Raw genomic sequence first — 12,449 nt, forward strand, 5'->3', positions numbered from 1 at the left:
TTCAGGCCCATTTACAAAAACACTTTTTTTTTTTTACACATCTAGAACAGACATTTCATTCAGAGCAGCAGGGAGATGTTGCTGGAGCCTCACTGGCAGCAGCTGGTGTCGCAGGTCTTCCCTTTGCACACGCAGCCGGATGCGCATTTACTGCAGCCGGATGGGCAGCATGCGCAGCAGCCTGCGGGGGGGGGGGGGGGGGGGGGGGGGGGGAGGAGGAGAGGAGAGGAACTGTGTGACATGCAGCAAGACTCAACCTTTCCTGCTGGCAGCTGCTTCATGTTAAACAGGCTTTAATAAACCAGAGCAGGACCTGAAAACTCATTTTTACAGCTACCATTTAAAGCTCAGACAAAACTGCAGGTGAAACGTGCTGCTTACTCTTCTTGCAGGTGGTGCAGGAGCAGTTGGTGCACGTGCAGGATCCCCCGCAGCTGCAGGTTCCAGCTGAACACAAGACAAGCTCATCTCAGGTGGAACAGAAACAGTTTGTGGAGGAAACTCAGGAAATAAAGAAGGTAGGGTTGAAACTGGAAGCAGATACTTACTCTTGGAGCACTCGCAAGGATCCATCTGATCTGGTCTGGTTGGAGATGAATCACCTTGGTCTGGATCTGAATCACCTGGTCTGTCAGGGTGGAGGTGTGTCGGCAGAGCGCGAGGATCCGGGTTTTTATACCTTCCTGAACAGCAGGGCCGGGTGCAAAACGCGCATGTGCGCAGCGCTGGCTCGCGCTGAATGGGATGTGTGCACACGGTGGCTGAGCAGCGTGCACGCTGCGGGACAGCCTGTCTGAGCATTACATAAACCATTCTTGTCTTTCTGCAGCTCCATGAAGGAAATCTTCTGTAAAGACATGATTTCTTCTCTGCGCCCTAAAAACTGAAAATTCCCCATGAATCCAAAATCTAAAGAAATCCATTTCTACACCTTAAAAAGGGGTTCTTTAGCTTTCTTTAGCTTTCCTTAGTGTATCCATCAGGGGCATTTCTACGACAAAGAATTGATCTAGAAACGATAAAATGTGTATTTTGTGATGGTATAGAAACATCCAAACATTTATTTTATTCCTGTATTTTCTCTGGACTGACATGACTGTCTGCACCAACATCCATCTCCAGCCCTTGTGGTCATGGGCAGTAAGGAATGGGACTTTTTAATAAACAATGTGCTAAGTCTTGCAAAGTTTTATAGACATAAATTGAGGTGAAACCCAGATTTAACATATTTCATAATGAGCGCCTTTCCCATATCAAAGCCTTGAACTTCTTGAAAAGTAAATATGTTATTCAACTGGTCAAGTTATTTACAATGTTTAATTAGCAACTTAAGCCCTAACAAATCATTATTATTATTATTATTATTATTATTGTACATGTAGGTATGTCTATATGTACTAGTTCAGCATTCTCTAATGATTTTCTTTCTTTGCTTCCGTACAGCTCCAGCTCCTAAAAATGGTTTTCTTTAATAAAAAAAATAGTGTTGCCAGATTGTTTGTATATGACTTTGATCAATAAAAAAAAACTTTACATAAACCATCTGAGCTCCAAAAACTAATCATATTCACCATAAAACACCCGACCTGGAAAATATGAACTTTTTTTACTTTCAGGTCCGAGACAAACGTCACGTGACTGCTGGTTTAAAACCATTAATGTGGAATAAACCACGTTTATATCAAATCTGCCAACATGAAGTTAAACCTGAATAAACTGACAAGAATAAACAATGTTTATGGGTAAAATAGATGTAAATGATATCCTCCTGTCATTTTAATCGATCCGGCTGAATAATCTCTTTTATAAATACATAAACTTCATTTGAGCTGTTTTTACTGTCTGTTTCTCTTTTATGTGACTTGAGTTTCTTCTTAGGACTGGAGTCTGTTTAAATAAAATTCATTTATTATTATTATTATGTATAAAACAAATAAGATGCTAATTATAAAAAGCTGATTTTAATCATTAAAATGTAAATATTAACTTTATTTATCTTCATGATGTTCATTTAAACCTTCATCTCGTGAATAAAATGATAAAGTTCAGAGATTATTATAATTATTTCTTTGCGACGCGTCCCTGTGCGCACGGCCCGACACGTCACGCGCGGCTGTCCACGCGCACGTCCTCGCGCCGCGCTGCACCCGACACGGCGCTCGTGAGCAAACAGGCTTTGTGATGCTGCCTTCACGTGTCGTGTGCCGTGGGAAAATAAACAACCAGGAGCGGCTCGAGCGCAAACATCACGTGGGACGCCGCTTATTGGAGGGTTGAAATGATTTCTGTTCAGATGAAAAACTTCAGTTAATATTTTAAAGTAGAAATATAAAAATGCTCCAAATTTTGGTCCAATAAAGTTTAAAGAGTCTGTTTTGATCGTAAAGTAACAGGAATAATTCTGGATTTACTTCCAGTAAAACACAATGAATTCTCCTGGACTTCTCTTTTTATTTCCCTTTTCCTTTGAGCCACTTTGGTGGCAGTCTTAGCATTTTCCATCTGGAAGAAGCTGAGATGGGACGTGAAGGTAGCATTTTGCACGCGCCCCCTTCCGGATCCAGCAGTTTCCCAGAAACCTGCATGATGAGCTGAGTCATCACAGGTCGTGGTTATGACAAGCACATTTCAGTCTCTACGTGGTTCTCTGAGAAAATAAAGCAAACAAAAACAAGGTAGAAACCCTTCAAAATCAACAAAAACAACCACGTTGATCCATAAAGGTATTTTTAAATCACTGTGTTGACTTTGCACTATCTTAAACTACAAATGAAGTTTAAATGAGTTACAAAATCATTGTTTTGTTTGTTTGCTTACATTTCAGCTCATTTTTAACAAAGTTAGCAGAAAACAAGACAAACACCAGGGACTTCTTCAATATTCTGATCGTCATAGTAGGATTTCACATCTGGTTTTCAGGTTTTCTATTCTATTCTATTCTATTCTATTCTATTCTATTCTATTCTATTCTACAGTCATTTAGCAGACGCTTTTATCCAAAGCGACTTACATATGAGTGAGAACAACAGAAGCAGGAAATCAAACTGTAGAGGACATCGTAGGAAGGTGCTGGTGGACTGCTGGAGTCCAGGTGGACGCCGGTGTTGACATGTAGAGCTACAAGTGGGTTTTTTTGTTTTGTTTTCTCCCTTCCCATCCCATAATATCACCGATGTTACAATACAAAGAATTAATATCATAAAGTTTGTTGCAAAGAAGTGGGCTAAGTTCTCCAACTTTCCAACAAAAATAGCTATACTAAGTGTTGAAGTTCTCCTTGAAGAGCTGAGTCTTCAGCCTGCTCTTAAAAGTAGACAGGGACTCTGCAGAGCGGACAGAGTTTGGGAGATCATTCCACCATCGTGGCACAACAGAGAAAAAGAGTCTGGCTGGTGATTTAGTCCCACGTTGTGGTGGTAACACGAGGCGTCTTTCACTGGTGGAACGTAGCTGTGGAGAGGGAGTGTAGGTCTGGATTAGGGAGTGAAGGTAGACGGGAGACGTTTGAGTTTTTGTTTTGTAAACCAGAAGCAGAGCTTTGAATCTGATGCGTGCTGCGACCGGAAGCCAGTGAAGCGCGATTAGCAGCAGCATGACATGAGATCGTTTGGGCTGGTTGAAGACCAGATGTGCTTCTGGATCATCTGCAGAGGTTTAACCAGCACGCAGGCAGACCTGCCAGTAGGGAACTGCAGAGCAGAGCCTGAACCAACAGCTGAGTTGTTTGATCTGTCAGGTACGTCTGATTCTCTTGATGTTGTAGAGAGCATATCGACAGGTACGGGGAACCGAGGCAACATGGACCTTAAAGGTCAACTGGTCATCCACCATGACCCCAAGATTCCAGGCAGCAGACGTAGGAACAAGTGTGACAGAGTCAAGCTTCACACTTAATTGCGTATGTAAGGAAGGATTGGCTGGACAGACAAGAGCTCTGTCTTGGACAGATTGAGCTGAAGGTGGCGATCCTTCATCCATGCCGAGATATCAGCAAGGCAAGCAGTTCAATTCAATTCAATTCAATTCAACTTTATTTATATAGCTTCAGATCACGGCAATGCCAGCTCAAGACGCTTTACAGACAGAAAAAAATCACAATGAAAACCAATTCATAACAGCCTATATAAGGAAACCAACAGATTGAGTTGGAGGCTCCAACTCGATCTCCCATCTGAGCAAGCACACTGGCGACATCCGATATTCTCAGTGAAACGTGTCGTCTGGTGGGAAGGAAATGAAAAGCTGAGTGTCATCTGCATAGCAGTGGTAGGAGAAGAGTTTTAAGCAGATTTAAGCTGCTGCTGACATGAACTTATCCTGACCTTCCGCTGCAGTTGGTAATCAAACGCAAGTTCTGCAGTTTGGATTATATTTCCAACTATAACAGCAGACGTGAATGCGATAATGTGTAACTCCTGATGCATAAAGCTGAAGATGTCACTGAAATTAGTGGCAGATGTGCAGCATTCTTTCCAATCTGAGGAAGTGTAAAAGAAATCCGAAGAACAATTCTTTTGAAATTACAAGAACCGCAGAGAGGGGAATAATTTCTTGAAGATTAAAAAGAGGAAGAAGATGATAAGTTGTATTGTGCAGCCATGTTGCGCTTGATGGATAAAGCCCATTCTCATAACCATTAAGCCACCATCTCACACATAGATGTGTGGGAACAGACAAAGTTCTTCTACTGAGAAGAGGAATAATTCATGGTGCTCGAGGAGACATTGTAGAAAAATATTAAATGTTTGACTATAATGCTATGAAGGACAATAGACTGAAAAGTACGCACTTTCTTTTCATTTCTGATCTTAAAGAGTGCCATCTAGGGGTGATGTAAAGGAACACCTTTCTTTTTAGCTACTATTAATGGGGCTGCAACGTACTGGACACTGGAAACTGGTGCAGTCCTACAACTCCTTTTGAAAAAAATTACAGAGTCTGAGTTGATACTAACTATGCTGATTTAGAGAGTAACAAACAGATGTTGCTAGTTGAAGAACACAGCTGGGAGCAATAATCTAACATGACACATTGTGAACAGAAGTAGCTTCAATAAAAGTAAAGTTCCACCATGAAATTATGTAAAACGTGTTAGTTTATAGAGTTTCAGGAGCATCTCTAATGGCCCTTTTCCATCAGTATCAGCTTATCTCAACGTAACTCGCCTTGGCTCGGTTTGTAGGGTTTTCCACGAGGCTTTTGTACCCGTTTACCGCTACTTTTTTTGTGCTCCCCAGCCCAGGTTCTAAGCGAGCAGTCGGGTTGTGTGTGACGTCACCAGACAACATGCAACTATTATAAATTTATAGATAATAAATTTATTTTATCGATATTATACTGTAAGTGGTTCCAACAAATAGATACAATTATGGTCAGTGATCGGTGAGCCGCAGACCAAGTAGCAGATTGCCTCTAGGTCCTGTGTTGTTATAGAGCTTGCCGTGCACAACACTGATGTCACAGCGATTTCACTCAAACCCCGCCCCTTTTAGACCTGGTACTAAATTGTAATGGAAAAGAAACAGGACCAAGCTGAGACAGCCATCACAAGAAGCTTGTGATGTGTCTACAGCCACACATAGGTGATATCCAAATGCACCAGACATACACTTAGATTTATTTTGTTCAACCAGGATTTAATTTGCAGACCAATATTTTTGTTAGACATTAGTTTCATGTAGCATCACAACTATTCTGAAATAGCGCGCATTTTAGTTTATGTTGTGATGGTATGATTGTTTTCATTTGTGTTTTTCCTTTGAGTTTCAGTGGCTGTGGCTGTGACCGAGCAGGCGGCCACGGGGTGGAGCCAGCTAATTGGACCAAACTAGTGGCCAATTAGCTGGCTTTTCCTCTGCTCATTTAGTTAGGTTTTTGTGTGGCATCCCCTTTGTCTATTTTTGTTTGGGCTGATCAGCCACTATTTAAGTTTACCCTTGTGTGTCATTTGTGAGGTCAGTTTGTTTCATTTTGTTGCTTGAGTTACTTCTGTTACAAATTCTTTGATTATAGTTTTGTTAAGTTGACCTCTTTTATGGGCCTGATTTATTCATTTATGTTAAAACAACTTTTTTGGGTCAAAATAAAACCCTTTTTTTTTTTTTTTACTTTAAACCTGTGGTTGACTGTGCTTCACTGCTCGGCCCACCACAAAGCTAAAGATAGTTAATAAGAACATATATCAGAATGAGCTGGAGAATGGGTGAAGTAGCACAACAGACGTAGAAGCTTGAAACTCCGGCTTTCTGAGCATAAGTGTCACCATTAGGAGAAGAAGTGCTGCTATTTTACATGATGCAGTATCAGGATTTAAACCTGTGACCTTACGATCCATAGCTCTTTCATTAAACCACTACAACACCAGAAGACTTACCAGCACCCTCCCAGTAGCGTTCTTTTTTTTTTTTTTTTTGCCATCGACCTGTTGGTCAACAGAAAAGCACTATAGACTAAAAAGCATGCAGTTTCTTTTCATTTCTGGTCTTTTAGTACCATCTAGTGGCCATGTATAGGACCAGTTTTCTTTTTTGGGTGCTACTAATCGGTACTATTAACCTCCTGACTACCAGGAAAAAAATGTGTAACTACAAATGTCCACTACGGAGGACATTGCTTAAACTTTTAAATATTGTGGTAAAATATAGTTGTATTTATCTAAGAAACGATTTAATGTGTTTATAAGATTTTCAATGAAAATATAACTACAAAATTTCTAGTAAAAATCAGCACAAAGAAAAGTATTATGCACTTTTGCTCTTCCCATAAAACATGCTTGTTGCGATGGTGGCCATTTTTCTTGAAGAGAGAAAGTTCACAAAGCCCCCCCCCACAAACAAGGTACCCTTTAAAAGGACTAAATGTCCTCTTTAAAGACCAAAAGGTGTTAGTTCAGTAGCATTCAGGGAGATGAAAATATTTAGGTTTACAAAGGTCCTCCACAGAGGACAAATTGAACTACTGGTAGTCAGGAGGTTAAGAGATACTGAGCTGACTTGATATACCGAGCCCTCCCTTTCAGCAGATCCAGCAAGGCATGCTGGGATTTTCCAACCACAAATGCCTAACAGGCTACATTAGTCGATTAATTTGCTATTTTGTCTGTAGTTTAATATTTGCAGTGCAATAAATATGTTGTCTGTAGTTTTAAATAATCAGTCAATTAAACAAGTTGCACCATGAATTTATGTAAAACTTGCTGGTTTCTAAACAGCACAGGGTTACATGTCAGAGCATCTCTATGAGAACACGGCTGTTGTGGGATACTGCCATGATGAAACAAAGCTAAGTTTTCAGAAAAGAAAATGGGAGTCAGGACCACAATGTACCGGACGCTGAGAACTGGCGAAGACCTCTGAATCAGCTAAAAAAGTTTGACTTAATAATAGGTTTCAGATATAACTATAAATTTAAAATCAGCATTAAAAAAGTTGTGTTTAGTTGTTAAAATCATTGTAAACAATCATATAAAACTGCTTGTGTGGTCTTTTAAAATACCTATGTTCTGAAATTAGAACACTTCCTTCCAACAATAATGATGTTGCACTTTTCACTGTACTACTCGGGTACATTTTGCCTCCTTTTGACTGCAACTTGCAGTCTGTGCAGCACACGACTGGAGGTAATTAATCAACAGTACCAATGAAAAGCGTCTGAATGAGCCTCATAATATCCAAACACTGACCATCAGTGTTTGACTTACCCCCCCCCACACACACACACACACACTCAGTTCCACGACCCATTTTCCCCGTCTGACCATCTTTGTGGTGAAAATAAATTAGTTGGTGAGCTGACTGGACAAAATGGTAGAACTTGTCCCACTGGGTCCACATCCCCCGGCTGCCTTGGCGAAGCTTTGATTTATCCTAGTCTCATGAAGTGAGAACAGTTTTAAGCCAAGATTGATGCATAAAAGACAAGCTGGAAAGAGTTTTTTTAATGATGAAGTGTGCTGATAGAGACGAGTATTTTTATGCAGCTAAAACCTTTTCAGTCTGTTGAAGACACAATAAAATAAAGAAAGAGAGGTGAAATCCTGAGGCTTCGGTCTCTCAGCTTCCACTGCTCGGTGTGTTCTCGTGCAGGCTCTGCAGGGCCAGGTCGGTCCACTTCATCTCCTGTTCTTTCACTGATTCTGTGGATCCTCCGTTGTCCTGCTCCGCCTCTGGCAGCTCGCTCTGCAAAGGGACAGACGGGATCAGAAGTGGTGAGGAGAGAAGATAAATCCACTTTATCCCAACGGAAACCCGTGTTTACTTTAAAACACCAGTTCTCTTGATCAGACATGTTATTTATATTCATCTTTATAATCCCAGATTTAATGTTTCCTGACCAACAGCAGGACAGCCAGTCTAAAAACATCCATCTTTTGCTTTTAGGTTCACGTCTTGCTAAAACACTCCAGACTTTGGTCTGAACAATCACATTTTACTCAAATCCCTTTAGAAGTTGGTGTTTTAACAGATGCTTATGACAAATATGCTTCGTTTTAACTGGAAGCTTTTATTTCCCAGATGTTGCTACTTCTAACAAGCCGACTGCAAAGCCTTTTCATGGCTACATCTTACTGAAGCATCCTGAAGATGCCAGCTGATGCTATTTTTCCCCCCAACCTTTATTCAACCAAACAAGCACAAACTACTCAATCCATTGTCTGACAAGTTGGTGTTTACAAAGTGATCCTGATTCAGGCCATTGATAGACACAATACAAAACTAAATAACACAGATAATGATACTATAATGGGAAAAAAAAATTACCAGGGGGTGTTAAACACAACATAGCATTTCCTTCTATCGAATAAAGGAACCAATGGAGATTGTAGCTGAAAAGTGTTCCAAGCAGTTACAGTTTTAGTAGCTTTTTGTTCGAAGAATGTTTGATGGAGCAAATATATTGACTAAGTTCACACTGGAATACATTAAATCAGGGTTTTAGGCCAGCAAATTTACTTTGATGAATATAAAATTTTGCCATAATGAGAATAAGATTAATTAAAGCCGCAAGCGGCATCCATCGGGTCCTCACCTCATGCCGAAACCTCCACCCAAGTCCTTTTTCTCGTAATGCAACATGTTAAGGACCCACAGAGCCAGCTCATTTTAATGGAGAAATACAAATCACATAAAGAGAAACAATTGGGTGTAAACGCCAAGATGGCGGACTCCCCGTTGCCATGGCAACACGTTTCATTGACTTTTTAGCACGTCTTGGGATGTTACACGTGTGCCGAATTTTGTAGTCCTAGCTCAAAGTAGACGTTCCAGACCCTCGGGACCCCCCCAAAAAGTGCCCCCCCCACAATACATGTTACAATATGTCAAGGACCTACCAAATATGAAAGCTTACATTTTTGGTGCAGATCACATGCATTTCTGCAGAGATATAAGCAAACCGTCTTTCATGGCGAGAAGGCTTTTTTCCATGGGTTGCCACGGTAACACGCTTTCTCATATTGAAAAGATTTCAATAACTTTTGGTCCCCATCTTGTAATGAAGCTTCCTGCTGAGTATGGAGTCAATTGCATGAAAACCCTCAGACTAGTTCGTTCAGATACGATGCGCTTAAAGTGATAAAAAAAGGCAGAAACGCCAAGATGGCGGACAACCCGTTGCCATGGTAACAGGTGGTTAATTGAGTTGTTTGCTCGTCTTGGTTACTTATACATGTCTACCAAATTTCGTTGCCCTAGCTCAAAGTAGACAATAAGGGCCACTAGGGCCCCCCCAAAAAATGTGCCCAAAAAATGTGTACATATGACAATGCGTGAAGGACCTACCAAATATGAAATGTTTTAATTTTGGTTCCGATCGGATGTATTTCTGCAAAGATATGAGTGAACCGTGTTTCATGGCGAGAACACTTTTTTCCATGGGTTGCCACGGTAACACGCTTTCTCCTATCAAAAAGATTTGAATAACTTTTGGTCCCCATCTTGTCACGAAGCTCCATGGCGAATGTGGAGCCAATAGCATGAATTGCCTCAGACTAGTTCGTTCAAATACGATGCGCCCAAATTGACAAAAACGGGCAAATAAATGGTTGTAAACGCCAAGATGGCGGACACCCTGTTGTCATGGCAACAGGTGTATGATTGACTATTTTTACTCGTCCTGAGGTGGTAGACATGTGTACCGAATTTCGTTGTCCTACGTCAAACTAAACTTTTTTTGGCCCATTTTAGGGGCCATTTTTGGCGTTTCAAGGGGGCGCTGTCGAGGCAGTTTTGCATTGGCGTGCAAACACCAAATTATTAAAATTTTCACCGGGTCTAAGGTGTGTGCCAAGTTTCGCAACTTTTCATGGGGGCTAAGGGGGTCAAAATTGAGTGAGTTGTGCTTAGAATAAGAACGAGAATAATAAACATTTTAACAACAATAGGGCCCTGCCATACTTCGTATGGCGAGGAACCTAATAGTCTACCTTTTAGGATTATTAAACCTTTTGTCATTTTGCCATCTTTCAGATGTTTACTGTCTAGATGATTTCTGTCTAGATGTTTACTGTCTAGATGTTTACTGTCTAGATGATTTCTGTCTAGATGTATACTGTCTAGATGTTTACTGTCTAGATGATTTCTGTCTAGATGATTTCTGTCTAGATGTTTACTGTCTAGATGTTTACTGTCTAGATGATTTCTGTCTAGATGATTTCTGTCTAGAATCTAGACAGTAAACATCTAGACAGAAATCATCTAGACTCTAGATGTTTACTGTCTAGATGATTACTGTCTAGATGATTTCTGTCTAGATGTTTACTGTCTAGAATCGAGACAGTAAACATCTAGACAGAAATCATCTAGACTCTAGATGTTTACTGTCTAGATGTTTACTGTCTAGATGATTTCTGTCTAGATGTTGACTGTCTAGATGATTTCTGTCTAGATGTTTACTGTCTAGATGATTTCTGTCTAGATGAGTTCTGTCTAGATGTTTACTGTCTAGATGATTTGTCTAGATGATTTCTGTCTAGATGTTTGTCTAGATGATTTCTGTCTAGATGTTTACTGTCTAGATGATTTCTGTCTAGATGTTTACTGTCTAGATGTTTACTGTCTAGATGTTTACTGTCTAGATGATTTCTGTCTAGATGTTGACTGTCTAGATGATTTGTCTAGATGATTTCTGTCTAGATGTTTATTGTCTAGATGTTTACTGTCTAGATGATTTCTGTCTAGATGTTTACTGTCTAGATGATTTCTGTCTAGATGTTTACTGTCTAGATGATTTGTCTAGATGATTTCTGTCTAGATGTTTATTGTCTAGATGTTTACTGTCTAGATGATTTCTGTCTAGATGTTTACTGTCTAGATGATTTCTGTCTAGATGTTGACTGTCTAGATGATTTCTGTCTAGATGATTTCTGTCTAGATGATTTCTGTCTAGATGTTTACTGTCTAGATGATTTCTGTCTAGATGTTTACTGTCTAGATGTTTACTGTCTAGATGATTTCTGTCTAGATGATTTCTGTCTAGATGTTGACTGTCTAGATGATTTGTCTAGATGATTTCTGTCTAGATGTTTATTGTCTAGATGTTTACTGTCTAGATGATTTCTGTCTAGATGTTGACTGTCTAGATGATTTCTGTCTAGATGTTTACTATCTAGATGTTTACTGTCTAGATGATTTCTGTCTAGATGTTTACTGTCTAGATGATTTCTGTCTAGATGTTTACTGTCTAGATGATTTCTGTCTAGATGTTGACTGTCTAGATGATTTGTCTAGATGATTTCTGTCTAGATGTTTATTGTCTAGATGTTTATTGTCTAGATGATTTCTGTCTAGATGATTTGTCTAGATGATTTGTCTAGATGATTTCTGTCTAGATGTTTATTGTCTAGATGTTTACTGTCTAGATGATTTCTGTCTAGATGTTTACTGTCTAGATGTTTACTGTCTAGATGATTTCTGTCTAGATGTTTACTGTCTAGATGTTTACTGTCTAGATGTTTACTGTCTAGATGTTTACTGTCTAGATGATTTCTGTCTAGATGATTTGTCTAGATGATTTGTCTAGATGATTTCTGTCTAGAATCGAGACAGTAAACATCTAGACAGAAATCATCTAGACAAATCATCTAGACAGTAAACATCTAGACAATAAACATCTAGACAGAACTCATCTAGACAGAAATCATCTAGACAGTAAACATCTAGACAGAAATCATCTAGACAGTCAACATCTAGACAGAAATCATCTAGACAGTAAACATCTAGACAGTAAACATCTAGAGTCTAGATGATTTCTGTCTAGATGTTTACTGTCTCGATTCTAGACAGTAAACATCTAGACAGAAATCATCTAGACAGTAATCATCTAGACAGTAAACATCTAGAGTCTAGATGATTTCTGTCTAGATGTTTACTGTCTAGAATCGAGACAGTAAAAATCTAGACAGAAATCATCTAGACTCTAGATGTTTACTGTCTAGATGTTTACTGTCTAGA

General features: G+C 39.7%; 2 protein-coding genes across 2 annotated transcripts in view; both read right to left on the reverse strand.

The window, feature by feature from the left end:
• Positions 1–673, reverse strand: mt2 (metallothionein 2). The gene is made up of 3 exons (XM_079254455.1): positions 549–673; positions 382–447; positions 1–181 (listed from the first exon to the last, which is right to left on the reverse strand). The coding sequence occupies exons 1-3, from the start codon at positions 571–573 to the stop codon at positions 90–92; spliced, it is 183 nt and encodes a 60-aa protein (XP_079110581.1). The 5' UTR covers positions 574–673; the 3' UTR covers positions 1–89.
• A 6,977-nt stretch (positions 674–7,650) lies between these two features.
• The window catches only part of anapc13 (anaphase promoting complex subunit 13), a 73,475-nt gene continuing 68,676 nt past the window's right edge, over positions 7,651–12,449 (reverse strand). The window contains exon 2 of the mRNA XM_079254496.1: positions 7,651–8,177. Within this exon, the coding sequence (XP_079110622.1) occupies positions 8,052–8,177 (126 nt within the window). The 3' untranslated portion in view covers positions 7,651–8,051. The remainder of the gene's footprint in view (positions 8,178–12,449) is intronic.

The sequence above is a fragment of the Telmatherina bonti genome (assembly GCF_933228915.1).
Source record: "Telmatherina bonti genome assembly, chromosome: 2".
NCBI lineage: Eukaryota > Metazoa > Chordata > Actinopteri > Atheriniformes > Telmatherinidae > Telmatherina > Telmatherina bonti.

Coding starts and splice junctions, on each gene's coding strand:
- mt2 (XM_079254455.1), bottom strand. CDS start 573: ATGGATCCTTGCGAGTGCTCCAAGA. Junction 448..548: donor TCCTTGCGAGTGCTCCAAGA/GTAAGTATCTGC, acceptor TCTTGTGTTCAG/CTGGAACCTGCAGCTGCGGG. Junction 182..381: donor CTGCACCACCTGCAAGAAGA/GTAAGCAGCACG, acceptor CCCCCCCCGCAG/GCTGCTGCGCATGCTGCCCA.